This window comes from Schistocerca cancellata, chromosome 5 (assembly GCF_023864275.1).
Source record: "Schistocerca cancellata isolate TAMUIC-IGC-003103 chromosome 5, iqSchCanc2.1, whole genome shotgun sequence".
Taxonomy (NCBI): domain Eukaryota; kingdom Metazoa; phylum Arthropoda; class Insecta; order Orthoptera; family Acrididae; genus Schistocerca; species Schistocerca cancellata.
In genome coordinates this window covers 70,553,354-70,580,057 of record NC_064630.1, presented here as the reverse complement: position 1 = coordinate 70,580,057, position 26,704 = coordinate 70,553,354, and the positions used below count along the sequence as shown (strand labels likewise).

The window sequence follows — 26,704 nt, the reverse complement described above, 5'->3', positions numbered from 1 at the left end:
TGAATTAGTTCAAGAGCGGATCCCCCATCTCTACAAAGCGCACGATCCGTGTCCAAAGCTACCTCGTGACAATTTTTTTCCGCTGTTAGCTGTATTCAAATTTGTGTCTGTGTCGTCGGGTAACGCCCTTTTGCAACAGCAAGGTGTAAGGAAGGCACCTATAATGAAAGTTAATTCTTTGCAACTCCTCTATTAGCAGCTGAGAGGAAGTGACTTTCGAATAGGAGCCGTAAACGTTTGATGACAACGTGCTAAGTCAACCAAATCCACCACCGGGAAAAAACGTCTGGTGTGTCATACCCGGCAATAGTAGCAGGGCGTGTGTCATATGATAGGAATGTCTTATCGGCGCACTTCATGTACCCACTAGCGATTCAGTGAGAGATACCTTCTTGCCCGATTTAGGTGTTTGTATGAATGTGAATGTGATCACTGCCAAGGAAATGATGAACACATAATAGTTTGTCACATTAGCTGCAACAAATAAACGCAACAGGTTCACAACCGCACAGTTTCTCTGTGCTCTGTCAGAACGTATGTTTCTAACATTTCTGAGGTTGCGTTCCGTTTTGGAAGTTTTGACTTTTGCATTTCTTCGTTGTAACATAGTTAACACCCAGAACGAGATTCTCACTCTGCAGCGGAGTGTGCGCTTATGAGAAACTTCCTGGCATCTAACATTCTGCGTGGTTTCTGTTTGTTCTACATCGTGTCTCCCTACCACTTTCGCGCAACGACGCTCTGAGCGTGTTTTTTAGGGAATTGACTAGTTTGAACCTGGGACCTGTTGCTGGTAAGGAGACGCCAGACCACACGTGACATGTAGAGTTCAGAAGAGTTCAGTGAGACTAGCGATGATATAATCAAATACTTAATGATTTCAGCGTCAGCTCCACTGCACTCCCTGTAAAAGAATCTTAATACTAACTAAATTTAGTGGAAGGGGTTCAAGGCTTTCGTATTTTTAGTTAGCTGGTAAAATAACGTCGAAAAATCAGTTAAGTTTACCATTGGAAATTTTATTCTACTCACAAAACACTGTTTATAATTTGCACTATTGATAAAAGGAAATGTTTTAATACAGGATGGTAAAAACCAACTGCGTTCAACAAAAATGTGAACGAATATACCCTGAATGGGTTTCCAAGTTCTACAATGGATCGAAGGATGACCTATGCCATATCACATCTATAATCTAGGTTTAAATTACGTTTCACAAGAGAGAAAACTATCAAAATGGTCTACAGTGACCCTCAATTATCTTTAATTACTTATCTAACTTGTCGTAAATTACAGTGGGTGATGTGGCTTCTCAGTAACTATATAACAGAAAAATTATGGCGTTTCAGATTTTTACTTCAAGTGGCAAATGTGAACACCATGAGCTTTAATTGACGATCGACACTAGTTTTACGCAGAAAGGGGGTGTAACAGATGAGACTTCTGCAGTTCTGAGTGAAGCTTTATACGCTGTTACACGACATCGTGTGTGTTCATTACCTTGTCGGTGTTCGTCAGGGAGCGGGGGGCAGCACAGCTCCACTCACCTCGCCGTCTCGGAAGCAACTCTCTCCTAACTTCTCCTTACTACAATTTACCGAAGTTGGTTTAAAAAAACTACCTGGCTGTGTTCTCATCTGACCAATCAGGGTCTCAATGTTAACCTTAAGCTCCGCCTACAAAAATTCTGTCTATCCAATGAGAAACGTTATACTTTTTGTGGTGGGGCAAAGTTTTTAAAGTTTGCAACGTAACAGAGATGCGAAAAAGTATCACGCTAAAACTTGCAGCTGGTGTGGTCCTTTTAGTGTTATCGTAAGATCTATACTGTTCTTCTGGAGGGCTCTATCTTTTAACATTGGCTGGGGGGTGGTCCTGACGTAACAGAGACGCGAAAAAGTCTCACGCTAAAACTTGCGGCTGGGGTGGTCCTAGCGGTTAGCTGGAAACGTGGGTGTCCGTCCTTTATCGTAGGGCCTTGCAGCTTAACACGGTTCTGCTCTCGGCTTCTGTTCTCGTTTCTGCCCTCGGAACAGCGTCTGTCTCACGGTGGGAAGGTATGACATGCATTTAGGCATTCTTGTGATAGTCTGTGGTATTCCATTTGCCCACTCGTTACTCGTATTACTTTGGTTAATTTAATGTCGCGATTTATTCGGCGCTATGTGACATACTACTGGATTTGCTTATCATGTCAGGGTTTTCATGGAAGGTGTTGGATTTGCCTGACACCTTACAGGCAGATTAAAACTGTGTGCCAGACCGAGACCCGAACTCGGAACTTTTGCCTTTCGTGTGCAAGTGCTCTACCATTTTTTTTAATCTCCTTTTCTTTCACTTTCGTTCGTTGCATCTGCCCGGGGCGGACTTCGTAAGACACCCATTTAGGTTCGTTGTCGGTCGATTAACTCAGTTTTTATATTACAGAGGGATCATTTGAGCTACCCAAGCACGACTCACGACCCGTCCTCACAACTTCAATTCTGGCAGTACCTCGTCTCCTACCTTCCAAACTTCACAGAAGCTCTTCTGCGAACCTTTTTAGTTAACACCCGTTCATTTGTTGTCTTCATTTGTGTGAGACGTCTATGTGGTACAGTATCTCGCCTGGTCTCACTATTGGCCGGCCACTGGTGGCCGAGCGGTTCGAGGCGCTTCAGTCAGGAACCGCGCGACCGCTACGGTCACATATTCGAATCCTGATTCGGGCATGGATGTGTGTGATGTCCTTAGGTTAGTTAGGTTTAAGTAGTTCTAAGTTCTAAGGGACTGATGAGCTGAGATGTTAAGTCCCATAGTACTCAGAGCCATTTGAACCATTTTTTTCTCTCATTATTCATGACGTTTACTTGCGACGGTAATGTATTCTTAATGCATGATCTATATTCCCCCTCCAGCCGGAGGGTCGAGTCCTCCCTCGGGCATGGGGTGTGTGTGTGTTTTTCTTAGCATAAGTTAGTTTAAGTAGTGTGTAAGCCTAGGGATCGATGACTCTGAGCGCTATGGGACTTAACTTCTGAGGTCATCAGTCCCCTAGAACTTAGAACTACTTAAACCTAACTAACCTACGGACGTCACACACATCCATGCCCGAGGTAGAATTCGAACCTGCGACGTAGCGGTCGCGCGATTCCAGACTGTAGCGCCTAGAACCGCTCGGCCACTAGGGATCGATGACCTCAGCAGTTTGGCCCCCTTAGGACTTCACACACACACCCATATTCTATAACCAATACATAGTACGACAACAGCCAAGACTACAGAAAGAGAACAAAAATTTCAGTGACCGAACGGGAGAGTTCATAATGCTGTGGAGAAAAAGGCCTTAAGTAGTTTTGAATACGGCTCGCCCGTGGCGCAATTAAAGAGCGTGACCACTTGACCGCGGCGCCGTGGCTCTACCACTTTGCTCGATGTTGTAGATGCTAAGCTGGTACCGTTCACTGCTTCTGTTTTGCATTGTTGCACAGTTCAGTACAACTTCTTCCTGTTCTCATGCTTCATATGTGTTCAGTTTTTGACGGGCTCTCCACTGAGCCATCTTACCAATAAATCTAAAGGGGGTGGAGGCAGGGGGTGGGGGTCAGTTCCATGGCGAGTTTCATTTGTGAGAAGCATCTACAGCCGTACTCGTTCATTCTTGTAGAGATAAGATGTCAGTTTGGTTTGTATAAAGTATAGTCTTACAAAATAAGTAAATAAAGTTATGCTCAGGGTGTTTCGAATGCCTTACTGCTCTACTAGCCGTTCCTTCGACAGTAAAAGTGACGTTTCCAGCCACTTCCTATATCTAATCTGTCTCCTACGCTCTGTTCCGCTGAGCAACATAATACTAATAATAACAAAGAAATCTTACCGGCCGAAGTGGCCGTGCGGTTAAAGGCGCTGCAGTCTGAAACCGCAAAACCGCTACGGTCGCAGGTTCGAATCCTGCCTCGGGCATGGATGTTTGTGATGTCCTTAGGTTAGTTAGGTTTAACTAGTTCTAAGTTCTAGGGGACTAATGACCTCAGCAGTTGAGTCCCGTAGTGCTCAGAGCCATCTGAACCATTTTGAAAGAAATCTTGGCATCCCACAGAGATAGGGTCCATACTGTTGAAACTTTACTTTTGTTATACTGATATATGTTGCACAATTATTTAAGTCAACCGTCAACATCATCTTTGGAGTGGTACTGCTTGCACCACTCTCTAAAGTAGCCATGTTCTGGGTATTTCTTTGCACTAGATAATTATGAATACGATGACGTCATTTTTTATTTGTGCCTCATAACCAACAGAGTTTAACCCAAATTTTTCGTCGTTTATATCGAGTCCTTTTCCTCGGTAGAAATGGGTGACTGAAAGGATGCGTGACCCTTGTACAATAGTTCATGACGACTAAGTCTCAAAATGCAATCCCACGAGAGATTATGGCAAAAGTGTACAATAAGGTACGGTACCAGAAAACCAGAAATGGGCGACAGGTACCGTTAAATGTGTCAGAACCAAGCGTACGATACCTTTCCCTTAATGAATGAATTATAAGAGGTTTCTGTGCAAGAGGGGTGTTACATGTTTCTGAAGATTTCAGCAAACGCAAATTCGAAGTCGAATATGTTAGCTGTTTATACTGATAACCAGTAACATCCGATTCTCTAAAAAATCTAATTCTCATGTATTAAAGAGCTTCGCACGTATGATTACTTTAAAAATGGGTTAATGTGTTAAGTACTTCACGTCAAGCCTGTAACCGAGGAAAAGTTTAGGAAAGATTTTAAATAATCCTTAAAGGTAGGTGAAAGTCAACAAGTGCTCTTATTATTAAACACTTGACGAATATAGAATGGGTAATTTGCGCTCCATTTCAAGTAAAAGCTAGTTTTCCACGAATCTCAATATTTACGACGTCTTATCTTCTGAACTGTGCCATACAACGATCTAATTTCGCATACACATTGGTATATGTACACTCATGCTCATAAATTAAGGATAATGCTGATACATGGTGAAACAACGCTCTGGTGGGTGGTTTGCGGGTTTAAATCACCTCGGGGTATGACCATGCGGTGCATTTGACCTGCGGTCGTCGCACGGTGGCGCTGGCAGCAGTTCACAGACGCAGAGGTGTGTTGGTGCATGTCAGAGTACGGTGCAGCGAGTAAGTGTGCAGACGTTTTCAGACGTGCTAATGGTGACTGTGTGTTGAAAATGGCTCAAAGATCACGTACTGATGACGTTATGTGCGGATAGAATACTAGGGCGACTGGAGGCTGGTTAAACACAGCAGGTCGTACCACGAGCCCTCCGTGTGCCCCAATGTGTGATCTCAAGATTATGGTAACGATTCCAGCAGACAGGAAACGTTTCCAGGCGCTACAGTACGGGATGTCCACGATGTACAACATCACAAGAAGACAGATATCTCACCCTCAGTGACCGCAGACGGTCACGGAGTACTGCAGATAGCCTTGCTCGGGACCTTACCACAGCCACTGGAACAGTTGTCTCCAGACACACCGTCTACAGACGACTGAACAGACATGGTTTATTCGCCTGGAGACGTGCAAGGCGCATTCCACTGACCCCTGGTCACAGGAGAGCCCCTTAAGCCTGGTGTCAAGAACACAGTACACAGTCATTGGAACAGTGGTCCCAGGTTATGTTCACCGACGAGTCCAGGTACAGTTTGAACGGCGTTCTCGCCCGGTTTTCATCTGGAGTGAGCCAGGAACCAGATACCAACCCCTTAATGTTCTTCAAAGGGACCTGTATGGAGGTTGTGGTTTGACGGTGTGGGATTGGATTATGATTGGTGCACGTGCACCCCTGCATGTCTTCGACAGAGGAACTATAACAGGTCAGGTGTATCGGGACGTCATTTTGCACCTGTATGTCCGCCTTTTCAGGGGTGCAGTGGGTCCCACCTTCCTCCTGATGGATGATAACGCACGGACCCACCGAGCTGCCATCGTGGAGTACCTTGAAACAGAAGATATCAGGCGTTTGAAGTGGCTTGCCTGTTCTCCAGACCTAAACCCCATCTAGCACGTCTAGGATGCTCTCGGTCGATGTATCGTTGCACGTCTTAAAAACCTCTACGACACTTCAGAAGCTCCCACAGGCACTGGTGCAAGAATGGGAGGCTATACCCCAGCAGCTGCTCGACCACCTGATCCAGAGTATGCCAACCCGTTGTGCGATCTGTGTAGGTGTGCATGGTGACCATATGCCATATTGATGTCGGGGTACATGCGCAGGAAACAGTGGCGTTTTGTAGTACATGTGTTTCGGGACGGTTTTCTCAACTTACCACCATTACCGTGGACTTACAGATCTGTGTCGTGTAGTGTGTAGTGTGTAGTGCCACGTTGTGTGGCTCCACATTCCGTAATTATCCATAATTTATGAGCATGAGTGCAGATAATGTTTGAAAAGTGTCTTGTAAATACAGTTAGTAGTAATGAAGTAATAAACGTGACTCATGACGAGGCAGTTTTACTGTATGAAATCGCCGGCCGCGGTGGCCGAGCGGTTTTAGGCGCCCAGTCCGGAACCACGCGACTGCTACGGTCGCAGGTTCGAACCCTGCCTGGGGCATGGATGTGTGTGATGCCCTTAGGTTAATTAGGTTTAAGTAGTTCTAAGCTCTAGGGGACTAATGACCACAGGCGTTAAGTCCCATGGTGCTCAGAGCCATTTTTTTTGGTATGAAATCGAAAACGTAGTAAGCAATAAACTTTTTTTTCCTTTCATCATTTTGTGGTGTTTGTCGGCGAGAAAATATTTGGTTATGTTTTGAATTGATATTTAAATTTCTTTGGTGGTCACTAAGTACCCTCATTCTCAAATACTGGATGAATATAGTCCGGGTATTTTCCCGCCGACAGTTACACTTCCACAAGACAATCGTACAATTTCTAACGACAATACTTGTCTCATTGTGTCAAACTTTTAACGTTATATTATGCCTCTCAATGAGTAGATTATTATATTAATTTAAATCTCTAAATTCAGCCACAGATTATATGAGGTACTGAAAAATAAATTTTTCTTACCCCTGAAATCCTACAGATAGGCAGTTCTCTATAGGGCCCGGATTCTGGAATAGCGGTTTAGTAAAAGAAAAATCCAATAGTTTTGATAGACCGATTCACGTCGCAGCAATTTCCGATCTCCTATCTATATCTCCTATATTTACGTGACTTCTGTTACCTTACATACCATTACGACTCCAACAGTATGCTGGACAAGTGCTAAGACATGAATGAAATATTACATCTGGTACCTATAATAATAATAATAATAACAATAATAATAATAATTATTATTATTATTATCACTCACCATCTAAAATCTGATAAATTTCCATCCAAAATCTAGATCTGTGAAAAATTCAGCATTAGGTACTTTGAAATCACTGAAAAAGTATATTCAACTAATGCTTGGCAACCTCTGTTAAACTGAAATACGACGAAGGATATTCCACACGTCCGTTAACTCTGAGACGCCAAGTGGCGTCTTGGGTGGGAAATCATCGATCTGTCTACCGCTGGTCTGAAAGAAAATGAATTTACACTGACGCTACAGCAAACTCTCGCGCTATGTTTAATGTTCATATAGCCCGTTTCCGAGTTAAGATTCAGGTTGGGTGAGTATGCAATGAAAGCCCATTTGCTAAGGAAACAATGTGTTGGAATAAAGTGGGCACACGACAGAATATGTTGTGTTTATTGTTTTATTAGTTTATCTTGCGGAACTTCTTTTCTTACACAGACACCTTTGTGACCATAAAACGTACATGAGGACGAAGGTTTCACCTTCGATATTTTTGAAGTATAGTTGTTTCAGTATAACGTATGCAAAACTGGAGCTACTATTATTATAGTGAGGAGTGAAAAACCTCTCTTAGTGTCTGAATGCACTGGAATTATGAGCTGTCATCAAACAGGCTCTTGTATAAGTTGCAGGCAAAAAATGGTTCAAATGGCTCTGAGCACTATGGGACTTAACATCTGTGGTCATCAGCCCCCTAGAACTTAGAACTACTTAAACCTAACTAACCTAAGGACATCACACACATCCATGCCCGAGGCAGGATTCGAACCTGCGACCGTAGCGGTCACGCGGTTCCAGACTGAAGCGCCTTTAACCGCACCGCCACACCGGCCGGCAGTTGCAAGCAGCCATGGCTCTAGCCTCCATTGTTCAGTTTAGTCATTATTTCCCTGCTAAATTCACGATTTTAATCCACTTCCACGGAATTATTTCTAGTTACTCTTCGTCCTAGTGAAGCCCGACCTCCATCCTAAGTCATCAGCGACTCCGACAAATTATGGCTCTAAGCACTATGGGACTTAACTTCTTAGGTCATTAGTACCCTAGAACTTAGAACTACCTAAACCTAACTAACCTAAGGACATCACACACATCTATGCCCGAGGCAGGATTCGAACCTGCGATCGTAGCGGCCGCGCGGTTCCAGACTGTAGCGCCTAGGACCTCTCGGCCACTCCGGCCGGCTCCCGACAAATTAATTTGTGGAGCCCGCTCCTGACTGGTACTGACGCTGAAGGAGAAAGCGAATATTGTATTATTGCATTTCGAATGGCGCTTGCCCAACTACAACAAATAAGACACTGAAAAATGCAGCGACCTGTCCCTTGACCTAAATATTACAGTCAAGTTAAAATAATTTTACTGAAACAGATGATAACTTTTTATCAGTCTAGAGTGTACTGTAATGAGATCATATTGAAGTTGACGAGTTCTGCAGACGAGTCGCAACACCGCCAGAAACTGTTATTGTGCTCTTTACTCACCCGTTTCAGCTCCAGCAACAGTGGTCTCGTGAGGTCCACGCGTTTGTGGATAGCCTTCAGCGCCACTTTGCTGCCCTGAAACGAGACAAAACGATGCAATCCCTGTAGTGAATCTGAGAGGATTATGACAGATACACAATTTCATTCAGTATCTAGAGCAATAGGTAGTATCAGATTTTTGCAGACTACAATTAAGTAAAAAGAGCTGTTAAAAGGACGTAAAAATGTAAATTACATTTCATTTTGAGACGTTATTTGGTTTAACAACCATCATGATCTTACACGTTACGCACCGGATGTGAATCTGATAATTTGGTTCTTTAATATTTGAAAGTGAAACACCAATATTAATAACAAAACATTTCTACTTGAAATGTGTAGGCATGCCAACAATGAAGACCTCGAAATAGGTGTAATGTTAAAAACTGTTTCTTGTCGTTTCAACTTGTCTAATGGGAGTATAACTTCACTTACATATGGACGAAACGACAGCTGCGTCTCATAATTGGAAAATGTCAGTCTATTACCGGTACTATAGGCTAATATAACTTACAATGAAATGAATACCCATAGCTGCATACAGGCGTTGATATAAGTCAACGGGGACAGTTGAAAATGTGTGCCCCGACCGGGACTCGAACCCCGGATCTCCTGCTTACATGGCAGACACTCTATCCATCTGAGCCACCGAGGATACACAGAATAGTGCGACTCCAGGGACATATCTCTGGCACGCCTCCCATGAGACCCACATTCGCAACTTATTGTCCCGCACTATATTCATAGTGCCCCTGCCCATTATAATCATTACTCGTGGCTTTTACTGCCGATTCCCGTAAGAGTTCGGGCACTGTTTGTGCATCCGGACAGAGGAAGATGGTCAAATGGCCTGTGAGCCTTAACTATATAAAAATGAAGATGGTATCTGTTCTTTCAGAGATGTCCTAAAGAACACATACCATCTTAATATATGAATATAATTTAGTTCTTTTTCACTAGAAGTAGATACGTTGTAGTCTCAGACGACAAATCTAGATTGTATAGTGTTTAGCATATGTCTGGAAGTAATAATATACGTAAATTTCTGGTGGCATGATCAAAACGTTTAGTGCAAAATAAAGCGATAAAGCACCTGGGGCAATCCAGTTCACTATACATACTATTTGATCAAAAGTATCCGGTATTCGGACAACAATTAATGGATGTTAATGTGGGGGGGGGTATCCACACTTTGTCTTCATTACTCTATTGGAGACATTCTCAATTAGACTTCTAAATGTCTGTTTAGCAATGGCAGTCCATTTTTCCACAATAGCTGAGAGCAGAGGAGGTAGAGGATGGGGTCTGGAGCGAAGTCGACTTCCTATCTCACCCCAAAAGCAGTGCCACTTTGTTCAGGTCGGGACTCTGAGCAGGTCTGTCCAATTCTGGAATATTACCGTCCACAAATCACTGCTTCGGTGATGCTGTTTTATGACAGGGTCTACAGCGATGCTGAAACAGTCATCATCCAAGAACTGTTTCTGTATTGTACGTAGTAGACAATGCTATAAAATGTCCTACCACATACTGTATAGCGTGATATAATTGCACCACGACATAACCATGAAAAGCTCTCACAAACGTAACACCACCTCTACCGTACTTCACTGTTGGCATCACACATGATGCCACGTAACGTTTCTCAGGCATTCATCAGACCCAAACCTTTCCATCGGATTGCCAGGGTGTATAGAATGACTGATTAGTCCAAATCACTCGTTTCCAATCATCCACAGTCAAGTGGCGTCGTTCTTTTTACACCACGTCAAGCGTCGTTTAGCGTTGAATACAGAAACTTGTGGCTTATGAGGGGCTGCTCGATCACTGTACGCCATTCACAGTATGAAGGCTTTCACGACCGGATGACATATCTTCTGGTAAGCCTTCCGGGATGTAAGGTCGTGGTCCATGAAACTCTTCAGCTCCTAACGTTTCGTCCAGAGCTGCGCTGGACATCTTCAGAGGGGTGTTTCTCCTCCGGTGAGTCTTGCCGACTGACGGGTCGGACGTCTGAGAGCAAGACGCTCTCAGACGTCCGACCCGTCAGTCGGCAAGACTCACCGGAGGAGAAACACCCCTCTGAAGATGTCCAGCGCAGCTCTGGACGAAACGTTAGGAGCTGAAGAGTTTCATGGACCACGACCTTACATCCCGGAAGGTTTACCAGAAGATACTGTACGCCATTCTTAAAAATTTCCTAAACCCCATCATCGTCCTGACTGAGGCTACTGGTAGCATTTTGGAGCTCGCAAGTGATTCTTCCCGCTAATTTCGTGTGTTTTTTTACAACCACCATCCGTTGTCGATCAGAGATAACGTTCACTGGGTCTTGGTTTAGCTGTTGACGTTCCTTAACGTTTCCACTTTACCGTCACGTCACCGACAGTCTTGGACAACTTTAGGACTGAAATGTCCCTGATGAATTTGTAACGTCGAATTACCACGTCTGATGTCACTCAGCTCTCACGACCGACCCACCCTGCTGTTACTGCTTCTATAGTGACAACAAAAACTCCTCGCCTCCTTTTACGCTGAAGGGTTCACGTCCCGTGGTATCCAATGGTCAGCCTCCCACTTCATAGGAGCGTCCGGACACCCTTGACCAGATAGTGTAGATACTGCTACATGCCGTGGCGAGTGGCCACGCGGTTAGAGGCGCCTTGTCACGAATCGCGCTGCCCTCCCGCCGGAGGTTCGAGTCCTCCCTCGGGCATGGGTGTGTGTGTGTTATCCTTAGCAGTTTGGTCCCTTAGGAATTCACACACACACACATGCTGCTATACAGTAGACTATTTACAAAAGAGATGTTTCCAGCGCATGATAGATCAACGTCAATTTTTGCCGACAACAGCCATCGAGGCATTGAACTGCAGTTCCAGGGGTCATAGACCGTTTGGGACTTCCGGTAGAGACTAACGTCAGTGGTTTAAACTAGTAGGCATTAAACGGTAGACATCTATTACCCTGCGGTTAGCCTAACTAAAAAAGAAAAAGAAGAAAAAAAACACCTTCAACGTACAGGGTTATTACAAATGATTGAAGCGATTTCACAGCTCTACAATAACTTTATTATTTGAGATATTTTCACAATGCTTTGCACACACATACAAAAACTCAAAAAGTTTTTTTTAGGCATTCACAAATGTTCCATATGTGCCCCTTTAGTGATTCGGCAGACATCAAGCCGATAATCAAGTACCTCCCACACTCGGCGCAGCATGTCCCCATCAATGAGTTCGAAAGCATCGTTGATGCGAGCTCGCAGTTCTGGCACGTTTCTTGGTAGAGCAGGTTTAAACACTGAATCTTTCACATAACCCCACAGAAAGAAATCGCATGGGGTTAAGTCGGGAGAGCGTGGAGACCATGACATGAATTGCTGATCATGATCTCCACCACGACCGATCCATCGGTTTTCCAATCTCCTGTTTAAGAAATGCCGAACATCATGATGGAAGTGCAGTGGAGCACCATCCTGCTGAAAGATGAAGTCGGCGCTGACGGTCTCCAGTTGTGGCATGAGCCAATTTTCCAGCATGTCCAGATACACGTGTCCTGTAACGTTTTTTTCGCAGAAGAAAAAGGGGCCGTAAACTTTAAACAGTGAGATTACACAAAACACGTTAACTTTTGGTGAATTGCGAATTTGCTGCACGAATGCGTGAGGATTCTCTACCGCCCAGATTCGCACATTGTGTCTGTTCACTTCACCATTAAGAAAAAATGTTGCTTCATCACTGAAAACAAGTTTCGCACTGAACGCATCCTGTTCCATGAGCTGTTGCAACCGCGCCGAAAATTCAAAGCGTTTGACTTTGTCATCGGGTGTCAGGGCTTGTAGCAATTGTAAACGGTAAGGCTTCTGCTTTAGCCTTTTCCGTAAGATTTTCCAAACCGTCGGCTGTGGTACGTTTAGCTCCCTGCTTGCTTTATTCGTCGACTTCCGCGGGCTACGCGTGAAACTTGCCCGCACGCGTTCAACCGTTTCTTCGCTCACTGCAGGTCGACCCGTTGATTTCCCCTTACAGAGGCATCCAGAAGCTTTAAACTGCGCATACCACCGCCGAATGGAGTTAGCAGTTGGTGGATCTTTGTTGAACTTCGTCCTGAAGTGTCGTTGCACTGTTATGACTGACTGATGTGAGTGCATTTCAAGCACGACATACGCTTTCTCGGCTCCTGTCGCCATTTTGTCTCACTGCGCTCTCGAGCGCTCTGGCGGCAGAAACCTGAAGTGCGGCTTCAGCCGAACAAAACTTTATGAGTTTTTCTACGTATCTGTAGTGTGTCGTGACCATATGTCAATGAATGGAGCTACAGTAAATTTATGAAATCGCTCCAATCATTTGTAATAGCCCTGTAATTTTCAGAGCTAAATGTGTGACTTATTTACTATCGGAGCCGGTTTAAGATCGTGAGGGCCCGCCGCACTGATGAAGTGCAGGACTCTCCATCGGTAATAAGTTTGGCGTACCGGATTCTTTACTCCACGCACGGCAATGTAGTGGAACGCGGAATTCCACGCTGTGACGTCACCATCTCCTCGGCCGGAAATACGGAAGCGTCCGATCCCACCCGTCTGCTTTGACCCATGACGTCACAAATATGGCGGAAACAAAAAACACACACACACTTTCCACAAGAAGCCTAATGACACTAACGGGACAAGCGCGGGAAATGGGGTGTTTTGGGTGGAGGGCAAACTAAATATAAACAAATTTAGACGCCTTGCGTAGATACAACGTGTAAGTGAAGACAGCCATGCATGAATACCCACCCACCTCCCTAGGGGTCGTAACCCCTGCAACCCGTAGAAGATAAAGACGCTTCAGTAGCTGATTAGTGTTTTTTGTCTTTTAAAAAAAAAATCTCACGAGATAGAACGAACAGATCAGAAAAGTAAATAAGATAAAACAGAACTGGAGACAGCCACACTCAAACCAAACTCCGCGCCTTCATGACGTCACACACGACAACACCCTTACGTCACGGGACAAAGCAGACGCGTGGGATCGGACGCTTCTGTCGACCCCCTCGACCACGTGAGTTTTCACGGCCCGTGAGGTGAAGGGTTAATGGGTGGAGACATCATTAGACCAGGTATACCAGTGAGAGGTTTTCAGGCTCAGAGAGGTTTCGCGAGAGCTACCTGGCACGTAAACAACACTGAGAGCAAGCTCGGTGGCAGTGCCCGAGAGCGGGGCGAGATCTGAGATAGTTGCGCTCTCCGCGGTTGGACCCCTCTTGTAGGCAGCGACCTCAGCCTCTCGAGGGCTGCTTGCCGCAACTCTCACGTAAGTGAAACTACACCGGCAATGTCGGGAGAGACGAGAGTACCGCGCAGTGCAGACCACGACGCGAGGGTGGGCGCTACATGCGGCAGTAGCGTTCTTCGCTTGCGCGACCTACTGGCGCAGCGAGCGTTGGTGGTGCTGTCCGGTCGTTAGCTCTGGCCGTAACACGAGCAGTCTGCCCGCCACGCAACCATCCAGCCAGCAGCTCCAGGCCCATTAGCGGACGCCGCCTGCTTGTTCCGTTCGCCCGGAGTGCCTTCCGATGGCCCCACAATCGATCAGCCGTCCAACCGCACCTCCTCCCTCCCCCTCCCCTCCCCACCTCTCCCAGGCCGCCACTGCGGCGTCACGGCTAACCCTGCGCGCCCCGATATTTTTTCCTCCAAATGACGAGCGATCTCCGTCCCACCCCATTTGGTGTGGCGAGGGATGAAGGTGGGTGTTGTAAGGTAACGAGATCGCCGCATGCGCTGACAGATCTTATCCTGTTGGTCTTAGCGATAAGTAATAGCTCCTGAATGTACAGAGGGGCCCATTGATCGTAACCGGCCCAAATATCTCACGAAATAAGCGTCAACCGAAGAAACTGCTAGGAACGAAACTTGTCTACATTGAAGGGGGAAACCCGATGGCGCTAGGTTTGGCCACCTAGATGGCGCTGCCACAGGTCAAACGGATATCAACTGCGTTTTTTTTTTAAATAGGAATCCCCATTTTTTATTACTAGTCGTGTAGTACGTAAAAAAATATGAATGTTTTAGTTGGACCACTTTTTTCGTTTTGTGATAGATGGCGCTGTAATAGTCGCAAAAATATGGCTCACAATTTTAGACGAACAGTTGGTAACAGGTAGGGTTTTTTTTAAATTAAAATACAGAACATAGGTACGTTTGAACTTTTGATTTCGGTTGTTCCAATGTGATACATGTACCTGTGTGAACATATCATTTCTGAGAACGCATGCTGTTACAGCGTACCTGTAAATACCACATTAATGCAATAAATGCTCAAAATGATGTCCGTCAACTACAATGCATTTCGCAATTCGTGAAGAATATTGCTCTCAACAGCGAGTAGCTAGCCTTCCGTAATGTTCGCACCTGCATTGACAATGCGCTGACGCATGTTGTCAGGTGTTGTCGGTGGATCACGATAGCAAATATCCTTCAACTTTCCCCACAGAAAGAAATCCGGGGACGTCAGATCCAGCGAACGTGCGGGCCATGGTGTGGTGCTTCGACGACCAGTCCACCTGTCATGAAATATGCTATTCAATACCGCTTCAACCGCACGCGAGCTATGTGCCAGACATCCATCATATTGTAAGTACATCGCCATTCTGTCATGCAGTGAAACGCCTTGTAGTAACTTCGGTACAACATTTCGTAGGAAATCAGCATACATTGCACCATTTAGATTGCCATCGATAAAATGGGGGCCAATTATCCTTCCTCCCATAATGCCGCACCATACATTAAGCCGCCATGGTCGCTGATGTTCCACTTGTCGCAGCCATTGTGTATTTTTCCGTTGCCCAATAGTGCATATTATGCCAGTTTACGTTATCGCTGCTGCTGAACGCGTGCAAAAAATCTGTAATCGTCCCGTAATTTCTCTTGTGCCCAGTGGCAGACCCGTGCACGACGTTCAGAGTCGTCGCCATGCATTTCCTGGTGCATAGAAATATGGTACGGGTGCAATCGACGTGGATGTAGCATTCTCAACACCGACGTTTTTGAGATTCCCGATTCTCGCGCAGTTTGTCTGCTACTGATGTGCGGATTAGCCGTGACAGCAGCCAAAACACCTACTTGGGCATCATCATTTGTTGGAGGTCGTGGTTGACGTTTACATTTGGCTGAACACTTCCTGTTTCCTGAAATAACTTAACTATCCGGCGAACGGTCCGGACACTTGGATGATGTCGTCCAGGGTACTGAGCAGCGTACATAGCACATGCCCGTTGGGCATTTTGATAAAAATAGTGATACATCAACACGATATCGACCTATTCCGCAATTGGTAAGTGGTCCAATTTAACACGGGTGATGTATCACGAAGCAAACACCGTCCGCACTGGCGGAATGTTACGTGATAGCACGTACTTTGTGACTGTTACAGCGCCATCTATCACAAAGCGAAAAAAGTGGTCCAACTAAAACATTCATAGTTCTTTACGTACTACACGAATATGTAGTAAAAATTGGGGGTTTCTGTTTTAAAAAAACGGAGTTGATATCCGTTTGACCTAAGGCAGCGCCATCTGGCAGGTCAACCATTTATTGGCCTGGTCACTATAAATGGACCACCCTGTACAAGAGCGTGCTGAAAATCAATACCTCCGAATTTTTTCTTCCGACTTCAATGTCGGCTGAATTACATGACATGCATATTACTCGGTCGTCTTTGCCGCTTCGCTGATGCACCCTGCAACCCTCTTTGCTAGAGAGCTCCGAATTACAGCGTGTTACACGGCGGTGCATGACGTAAGTACGTCGGTGCGTCAGAAACAGGTTGTCCGTACTCGAAACCTCAACGTGTGTGGCAGAGCTCGGAGTGGCCGAGCGCGCACGACAACCGACTAGACCAGTTGGAATTGACTTGATGAATTCTTCAGACGAAATCTTCAGGTACCACAGACACAGCTCTCAGACAATTGTGGCACATCATCAGAGGCTGTACAGGCCACCAATGCAGAGATGCGGTACAGAAATCTGTGTGCACGGTGGATGGGTCGAATGTCCACTCCTGACATGAAACAGAGGAGACTGGGCATCTGTCAGAAATTTCTTTAGCGTTTTCAGCATGAGGGTAATAGGTTCCTCATCAACCTTGTGACAGGTGGCGAAATATGGTGCCACCATATTGACCCCTGAAACGACAATGCATCAATGGAGTTCCGCCACAAAGGATAACCGATGCCAATAATGTTCAAGACCATACCATCAGCAAGCAAAGTCATGCTCACCGTGTTGTGGAATGTTCAGCGTGCGGTGCACGAATTCTAAGAGTTCGTCCACACACCCTCTCCATCAGCATAACAATGCCATACCACATAAGTTAGCTGTGACATCTGCAACAATCCGACGTCTTTCGTTCACTGCCATCGACCATCCTCCGTACAGTCCCGACTTGGTCCCAGCCGATTTTCATCTGTTTTCAGAACTGAAAGAACTCTTTCCAGAACTTCCGTTTGAAAGCGATGAAGCGATGCAAGCAGAAGTGAGATTGTGGCTTCGTCAACGAAGTTAAACGTTCTACAGTGGCGGTATCAACATACTGGTCTCTCGTTGGGAGGAATGTGTTCATCGCCAGGGTGACTATGTTAAGTAATAAATATATAGACAGGAAACACAGGGATGTAGACTATTAATAAAGTTGGTTTTATTTGAAAACCTGTAAGAATTCTCAAATAAAAAATTCGGAGGCATAACTTTTCAGCACGCTGTCGTATAAAGCTGACGCTGGGATCCACTGCGACGTCTGAATGCTCGCGAAGATTAATTTATTGGCAATTTGCCGCGCTGGTGCGTCTGCAGCCAAAATTAATGTTTCTGCAGGATTCTCAGCAAGAGGCTATAAGACAGAACTGAAGTCAGGTTTTTTTTTTAAATCATGGTTCTTTAGTCGCTGGCTGCAGTTCAGCTTGGTAATGTTATATCTCTGAAGAGAAAGGGAAAACTCGTAAATCATAAGTTGACAATAATTACGGCTGTTTCAGACAATTATCGCCGTCTAATTTGACGAGCTAAGTGAGTCCGATTTCTTCTGGTATTTCGTATCCACAATATGACAGCAGCAGAATTAATCCTTTCATAGGCCAATAAGTAACGTGTACGTTTTTGTTTCTCGTATTTACGGTTAAGTGCGAATGTTCTTTGTCATGCACGATGAACGACGTCAAACTTAGGTGCGCTCGCTGTTTCCTTGTTTCGTAGATCATTTGGACAACACTTTGAACTGAAGATTATGGAGTTCGTTTTAGAATTTTTAACGTACCCGATGCTTTCGTATGAGTGAATGTACTTGGTTCTCATAATACTATAATTACATGACAGAAACTAAATGTTTCGATTACACTTGCAAATATCGTATTTTCTACGTTACTATCAATTTGATAAAGCTTCGTTAAAGGCTGACGAGAGATCTAAAGAAGTGTTATTTTCATTTCATTTTACAGTTACATGATATTTGCCACAGCATATCACAGCGTTTTGAGACAAAAATGAATAGTGGCAAAGGTATCATTAAGTGCTGTTGCTGTGGACATCTTATTGCTATTAATCTGAGGTTGATTGTTATAAATTTCGGCCGCGCGGGATTAGTCGAGAGGTCTCAGGCGCTGCACTCATGGACTGCGCGGCTGGTCCCGGCGGAGGTTCCAGTCCTCCCTCGGGCATGTGTGTGTGTGTTTGTCCTTAGGATAGTTTAGGTTAAGTAGTGTGTAAGCTTAGGGACTAATGAACTTAGCATTTAAGTCCCATAAGATGCCACACACATTTGAACATTTCATAAATTTCGTTTACATGTATACATATCTGAAGGGATCGGACAAATTTCTCTCTCTAATAAAGCGTCGCCATATAACGATAAAATAAATAAAATATGTCGACATGGAATTAACTAATGGAAAATAGCGAAAATATTAGTGTTATTATTTGCGTACCGCCGAGACACAAAGTGCTGAATATATTAAATATAAATACTTAAAATCTTGTAATGGAATTTTGTATCGTAAACAATAAGCACGCGTCGTTGGCACTATTCCGAAAGCCATTCCATAATCCATTGAAAGATTATCCACCATTTCATCTGCTCTAGATATCTATCATGACTGACTGTTCCAATTTATAAGTAACAGTTGCTGGACAAATAATTGATCCTTAATTATTTCGGTTGGTAATTTACGTTCAGTCGGAAAACGAATTTGTCCAGCCACTAATACTTCAGCTACATAACACATCTGTCTGCATTATATCGTACATTTCAGTCGTCGTTTACGACACGAAAATTTGCTCACTTCCTCAATAATTCAATAAAATTCCAGCTTTATAAGCTACGAGTACATACATCCACACCTGTACTATCAATACAACGTGTTTGTTCTTTTTGTGCAGTATACCCTTGCATCCCAACCTCAGCAGTATTCCAGTACAGGGCTCATACTCATTTTATGAACACCCACTCGCATTGGGACCTTGAAATGAAAAAAGACAGTCAGTTAAGTTGAGTAATTCTTCGCTGTCTTTGTCATTCTTTGACATCCGAGAAAATGTCAGGGTATGAAACCAGTGGTGAAGCAAGTTATATCTGGAAACTGTATAACGCATCTTTGATTTTTGAAAGGTGCAAATTTAAGTTTTCGCCCTTCAAATCCCGAAATAATGCAGATAGAATTCATTTATCTACATCTATAGTCCGCAAGTAACCTTATGGTGTGTAGCAGAGGGTACTTTGTGTACCAGTGTTATTTCTCCCTTTTCCTGTTCCGGTCGCTTATGGTTCGCAAGACGAGCGATTGCTGGAAAGCTTCCGTGTAGGATCTAGTCTCTCTAATTTTTTTGTTCATGGCCTTTCGACGAGACATACATAGGAGGAACCAATACACTGCTTGACTCTATGGAAGTATGCTTTCGGAATTTCGACAGTCAACCACACCGTGATTCAGGTGGTCTCTTTTGCAGCGTTTGCCACCGGAGATGGCTGAGCATCTCCGTGATGCTTCCGCTCTTATTGTATGAACCTGTGACGATACGTGATGCTTTCCGTTGGATCTTCTCTGCTTCCTCTATCATTCCTGTCTGGTGCAGATCCGGTACTGGTGAACAATATTCAAGTATCGGTCGAACGCGTGCCATGTAAAATACTTTCCTTCCTGAAGATCCTTCCAAATAATCTCATACTGGAGTCTGCCTTACTGGCGATGAATTTTATGAGGTCGTTCAATTTCAGATCGATCCGTACGCTTAGTCGTAGACATTTCATGTACTGACTGCTTCCACTGATTGTCTTGCAATTTTGTAATCATACAATAAAGGATCTTCTTGTCTACGCATTCGCAATACTTTACAGTTGCTCATGTTAAGGGTCAATCGCCACAACCTGCACCAAGCACCGATCCTCTGCAAGTGTTCCTGCATATCGCTACAGTTTTCTAGCGTCGCGACTTCTGTGTATACAACAGCATCATCCGCGAGAAGTCTCGTGGAACTTCCGGCGTTGTCTACCAGGTCATTTATATATCTTGTGAAACGTAATGGTCCTTTAAAATTCCCCTGGGACACGCCCGAAGATACTTTTACATCTGGTGACTTCTCTCCGTTCAGAATGACATGTTATGCGACGTTTGCTACAAAATCTTCAGTCCAATCACACAGTTGCCTTGATACTCCATACGCTCGTATTTTGTTCATCAGGCGGCAGTATGAATCGGTATCGAATGCCTTTCGGAAGTTGTAACGCCAGAAATGCATATCCTTCAATTTCCATCTATTGCACTGCAAATTTTTTTCCTTATTTTGTTACCTGAAGATATAACATTTCTGTGTCTTTGTATACTGTAATTGTTTTACTATTTGTTTATGTTTATGCATTTATGTCGATGTATAATTGGTTTGTTTTGTAAATATTATTTGTATTTCTACGCTGGGTCTGACCTAGGGAAAACTATGCTATCGAACGATTACATCGATAGGTCATGTGGAGAACCAAAGTGTTTAGGATCTTTGGTAGTGAACTCTGTCGTGTGGAGCGCGGGAAGAGGGAGAGTCTGGCTGGGGTGGTGCATTGGAGCAGGTGTGTTGTGTGAAGCTCCCGCGAGTTGCCGCGCTTTCGGGGTTGGGCAGCATGTAATTGCGCTCGACTTGCGATGATAGTTTCTGACATGGTGTCGCGGACGGGAAGCATTAGCTGGCGCACATCAAGAGCCCGTTTCGTCTGGTGACCGTGTCGAGAAGAAGGCGCGCCGACATCCAGCTTCTGCAACAGCGACGGCCGACCATGAGTGACTGTCGCCACCTCCTCGATCGACGGCTTCAAACCTTCAATCAACCAACAAGGAACACTGGAAGCACGTAAAGTTTTAGAACTGTATGGCAGACCTCAGCTTTTAAAACTGTTCAAATCACAAAATTACAGCAATGTAGCATGAACCTTTGTTGCTCATTGTCTCAATTGCATTACCAAGCAGGGTCCCTTCCTTTTCCGGAATGAACCCGAGTGTCGTTGAAATTCAAACGCCAGCATTAAAGCAATATTATTCTATTTCACTGCTTTAATTTCAAAGTTCAGTTAAAGTATTCATAGCTGGCTACAATATTTAGATTACACAAGCACAAATTATGAGTGCGAGTTTTGTTACCATATTTTAGCTTACCTGTGACTACAGCTCAGCTTGGTACGTACTAAATTTTACTATTGTTAATTGTTCAGAATCATTTAATTCAAGTTCAAAGTTAAATCTCTTATTTCTAAATTGCGTAGATTCAAGTAGCTTTTGAAATGATTGTTGAGGTAGTCCCAGACTAACCGTATTTTACTGAATTTCGATGTGTTTCAGAAAGAAAGCTCACTAATAACTTCAGTCACTAAATTAACTTTCGATTTTCCGGTTTTATTAATTCTTTTGCTAAATCAAGTCAGAGTGTAGCGAAATTTATTACTTCTGACAAACTTTCAGTTTTCACACTACATGTGTCAACCTTCAGTTGCCACGCTTCGAGTGCTAATTATATGTGTAATAACCTTTCTTTTTCAGTTACTAAAGTAATTGTCCTTAGGACTGGCGACCGTAATTTCCCCCAAATCTCAAATATCTAATTACCGCTAGTTAATTGTTAACGTAACGGCCGCACATTTACTTTCTTTATTAACTTTACCCCTTTTCAAAATTAATTTCCATCAGTTTCATTAGCATTTTTCCTTTCATTTAGATGTAACCCTTTCCTCCCTCTTTACTGACAAATTAACTTCGGTGACGATTGCTTTTCCCAAATTTCCATTAGGTACACGCGGTTTAATTTTTCACTGTCATTAAGGTCGATAAGTGAGGGGGAGGTTACCAAGTCAAGTAACACAGTATCTAACTGGACCCCATATCAACTGCTTTCTGGGCCTCGTGGGTGGTGGGGGGTGGGGAGACAGAGGGATCTGTGTTTCACAGCATCGTTGTTTTCGGAAACCATGGTGGTTCCTACAGGGGATATTTCCGGCCACTAAAAATGTCATAATAGGCGAGCTTAAAACATATTCCAGAATTCAGCTGAACGACGTCACAGATACAGGCCTACAATTGTGTGGGATTATTTGACGATCCTTCTAGAAAACGGGAATTACCTGTGCTGTTTTCTAATCATTACGAACGCTTCACTCCTCTAGAGACACACGGTACGCTGCTGCTAGAAACGGAGCAAGTTCTTTCAGATATTCTATGTAAAATCGAACTGGTATTCCGTCAGGTCCAGTGATTTTTCCTCTGTTGAGCGATTTCAGTTGCTTCCCCCCCCTCTCTTCCCCCGTGGTCACTTATTTCTACACTGGACCTTCAGTCATTCGAGGATTTACCATTTTGTGCTAATTCTATTCTGTCGGCCTATTTTCATTTCGAGAACTGCTTAATATTCTCTGCAGAACAGGGTTGAATGTTAGAATATTCTGTTTGCACAATTATTTTGACGTTTTTCCACTACGAATGAAATACACGATATTAGTCGCTTGCCAAGCGTAAATGAACTTTTACACTGGAAATACCGATTTCTGCTATAGCCGGATTATGATGTGTCGAGCCTGGTTCTTCATGAACCACAACTACTACTTTCATTTCCCGTTAGGCTTCTGTACGCGTTCGAATTAATCTGATTTTACCTTCGTGAGCATTCCGCAAGTTAGTTGTGGGAGAACGTAACATATTGCTTCCCTCTTTTATAGTCTGTTCTCAATATACACACGCCAAGGGCCCGGGTTCGATTCCCGGTTGGGTTGGAGATTTTCTCCGCTCAGTGACTGTGTATTGTGTTGTCCTCATTCTCATTTCATCATAACCAGCAACGGGAAACCACCCTGTACTCACTTCCCTAGTCCCTCATGCGGTGGACCTCTCTGACGAGGCTTCCCGATGACAAGACCGACCGTAAGGCAGACCACAAAGTTTTAAGTTCAGTATACAAACCTGTGATTGCCAGCGTCTCTCTTGTAGCACCTTCGTGTTGCCCTACGCTCACTGGCCGAACGTGTTACGAATCGTTCAGCATTCCTTAGGATCTCCTTCGTCTCCTCTATTAATTCTACGCTGAAAAGATACCTCTCGAAGTTGAGTTCCACCCAAAAGTAGATGCTTTCGGATGAGTAAAACACTTCAAAAATTATTTTGAAGTGTTAATCTTTATATGAAGATTATAAAACAATAACTCAAATCAATGGAAGAGTGTAGACGTATAAAGTAGAAATTTGGAGTTGCTTTTGTTGCAACTCTGCAAACGTGTTTTTGTCTCTTCCTTTGTATAAAACTGAAGTCTGAAGTTTTGTGACGCATAATAAGCTCACACAGCGGTTGTCAGCAGTCATTGAAGTCTGACAATAAGTAGCGTTGCTACAGAAACAGCACAGATCGCAAGAAGCACGAACGCTTCTGTTTGAAAGCTGTGCAGTTCGTGTAGGCCTACAACAGATACCGATTCTCGACATTTGCGCAGCGACAGACGAAATTACCTATGGTGCATCATTTCGCAAGCTTCCTTTAGGTAAGTCTGACGTTTTCGTTATACGAGAGTACGAGTAGTTTCAAGTTGGATATTTGGTCCATACGGTAAGTACTGCAAAAAACATGGAACTCACTGTCTCATGCATAGCAACCACTACACCAATCGTCTCATCATTCTTATTTTTGTAAGAATTTTAAGTTTTCCAACTCTTTTTCAAGGTCAACAAATCCTGTATAAAAGTGATATGATTTTTCTTAAGTCTTACTTCCATTACAAGCGCAACGTCACGACTCCGTTCCTGGTGCCTTTGCCTTTTCCAAACCCAAACTGCTCGTTAAGTAACAAATTCGCAATTTTGTTTTCCTGTCTTCTGTATATTATTCTCGTCATAAATTTGGATGCATGAGCTGTTAAACTGATATTTCGATAGAGTCACACTTATCTGTCTCGTCCACTTTGAGAGTATGTGGGTGACTATTTTCCGAACGTGTCATGGTATGTCTTCTGTTACACACGAACTGGAATAGTCGTTTGGTCGCCGCTTCTCCCCCCACACCTGTCCGGTCTCTCCTCTGCGGTTAACAGCGAGCGGAATTCTCATTGTACTCTTAATGCTGCCAAGCTTGCTTTTACTTTCACGGAAGGTGGTTTTGACTTTTCTATATGCTGTACCAGTCCTTCCGACGACACTCCTTTTCCGATTTCTTCATATTTTTCCTGTAGGTATTTGGCCTTAGCTTCCCTGGATTTCCTTCTCATTTCATTCCTAAGTGACCTATATGGCTGTATTTCGGTATTTCCCTGATCGTTTTTGTACTTTCTTCTTTCGTCGGTCGGCCGGTGTGACCGAGCGGTTCTAGGCGCTTCAGTCTGGAACTGTGCGACCGCTACGGTCGCAGGTTCGATTCCTGCCGCGGGAATGGACGTGTGTGATGTTCTTGGGTTAGTTAGATTTAAGTAGTTCTAAGTTCTAGTGGACTGATGACCTCAGATGTTGAGTCCCATAGTGCTCAGAGCCATTTTTCTTCCGTCGACTCGTTGAAGTATTTCTTCTGTTACCTTAGGTTTCATCGCTTGCTTCTATGTTTGTCTTTCCACCTTCTTAGAGACGTCCGTACCTCTTCAAGTGGATTGCCTATTGTGGTATTCATTATCACAGTATCTAAAGCCTTAGGAATGATAACAAGCATTTTAAATTCTCCTAACGCTTCATTATTCTACTTCTTCTACACTGATTATTCCGGGTGATTCTCTTAAACTTCATTCTGCTTTCTTCATTATTAAACTGCGATCCAAGTCTATATATGCTACTGGGGCGGTTTACAATCTAGTGTCAGATTTCGGTGTCTGTTTGGCCACGATGTAACCCAGGTGAACTCTTTCCGTGTCCGGCCCTTTTCCAACTATACCTTCTCGTCTTGTAATTTTATGACATTAGACTTATCAGCCAAAAGTCTATGACCATCTACCTAACAGATGGTGTGTTCACCTTTGACACGGATAACAGCGGCGACGCGTCATGGCATGGAAGCAATGATGGCTTGGTAAATCGCTGGAGGAAGTTGGTATCACATCTGCACACACAAATCACCTAATTCCCTAAAATTCCTGGGAGGGGGCGATGAACTCTAACGCCACGTTCAGTCGCATTCCAGACGTGTTCGACCGGGCTCAGATCCGGTGAACTGAGGGGTCAGCACATCAATTGGAACTCGCCAATGTGTTCCTCGAACCGCTGCATCACATTTCTAGCCTTGTAACATGGTGCATTATCTTGTTGAAAAATGCCACTGCCGTCAGGAAACATGGTCGTCACGAAGGGGGAGTACGTCGTCCGCTACCAGTGTACGATACTCTTTGGCCGTCACGGCACCTTGAACGAACTCCACTGGACCCATGGATGCCGACGTGAATGTTCTCCAGAGCATAATGAAGCCACCTCCAGCTTGTCTCCGTCCCACAGTACAGGTGCCAAGGAGCTGTTCCCCTGGGAGACGTTGGCCTAATGAAGAAAGGTATCGGGATTCATCAGAACATGCAACGCTTTGCTATTGCGCCAACCTCCAGTGCCGATGGTTACGTGCCTATTGCAGTCGTAGTTGCCGATGCCGCGGTGTTAACATTGGCACAAGCATGGGCCGTCGGCTGCAAAGGCCCATCGTTATGAGTGTTCGGTGCGTTGTGTATTCAGACACACTTCTACTTTGTTCAGCATTAATGTCTGATGTTAGTTCCGCCACAGTTCGCCGCCTGTCCTGTTCTATCAGTCTGCCCAGGTAATGATGGTTGGCCGCCCAACCCCACGATGTCTGGACGTGGTTTAACCTTGGTTTCGCCACGTGTTGAAGTCACTCACCACAGCACTCCTCGAACATCCGACAAGTCGTACAGTTTCCGAAATGCTCGTACCGAGCATTCGGGCTATCACAATCTTCCCCCTGTCAAACTCCGATACATAGCGCACTTTCCCCATTCTACACACACGGATAGCACGCTCAGTGATACTGTATGTACCGTGAGTGTATCTGACAGGCAATCATTCCTCGCCAGGTTACACTTCCGTCACCTGGACGGGTTCACATCGACAGTAGGTCGGTGGTCATATTGTTCTGGTTGTCCGTGCCCGTTGGCTGAGTCGGCCGGCTCGGTCAGAGGGATAGCTACCCTTTGTAATTAAAAAACTGAGTGAACACATCAACAAAGACCATGAACGGCTGTCATCGGACGTCCGCCACGAAGAAATTCATTGACCAATATAGAGGAAAATGAGATTAAAAAAAAAAAGTGGTCAGCGCGACAGACTGTCAATCCTAAGGAGCCGGGTTCGATTCCCGGCTGGATCGGAGATTTTCTCCGCTCAGGGACAGGGA

The 26,704-nt window shown here is 44.4% G+C and overlaps 1 protein-coding gene across 1 annotated transcript in view; it reads right to left on the bottom strand.

Moving 5' to 3' along the window:
* LOC126187866 (atrial natriuretic peptide receptor 1-like) overlaps positions 1 to 26,704 on the bottom strand; it is a 1,317,386-nt gene that overhangs the window by 308,723 nt on the left and 981,959 nt on the right. The window contains exon 10 of the mRNA XM_049929189.1: positions 8,801 to 8,875. Coding sequence (XP_049785146.1) covers positions 8,801 to 8,875 — 75 coding nt within the window. The remainder of the gene's footprint in view (positions 1 to 8,800; positions 8,876 to 26,704) is intronic.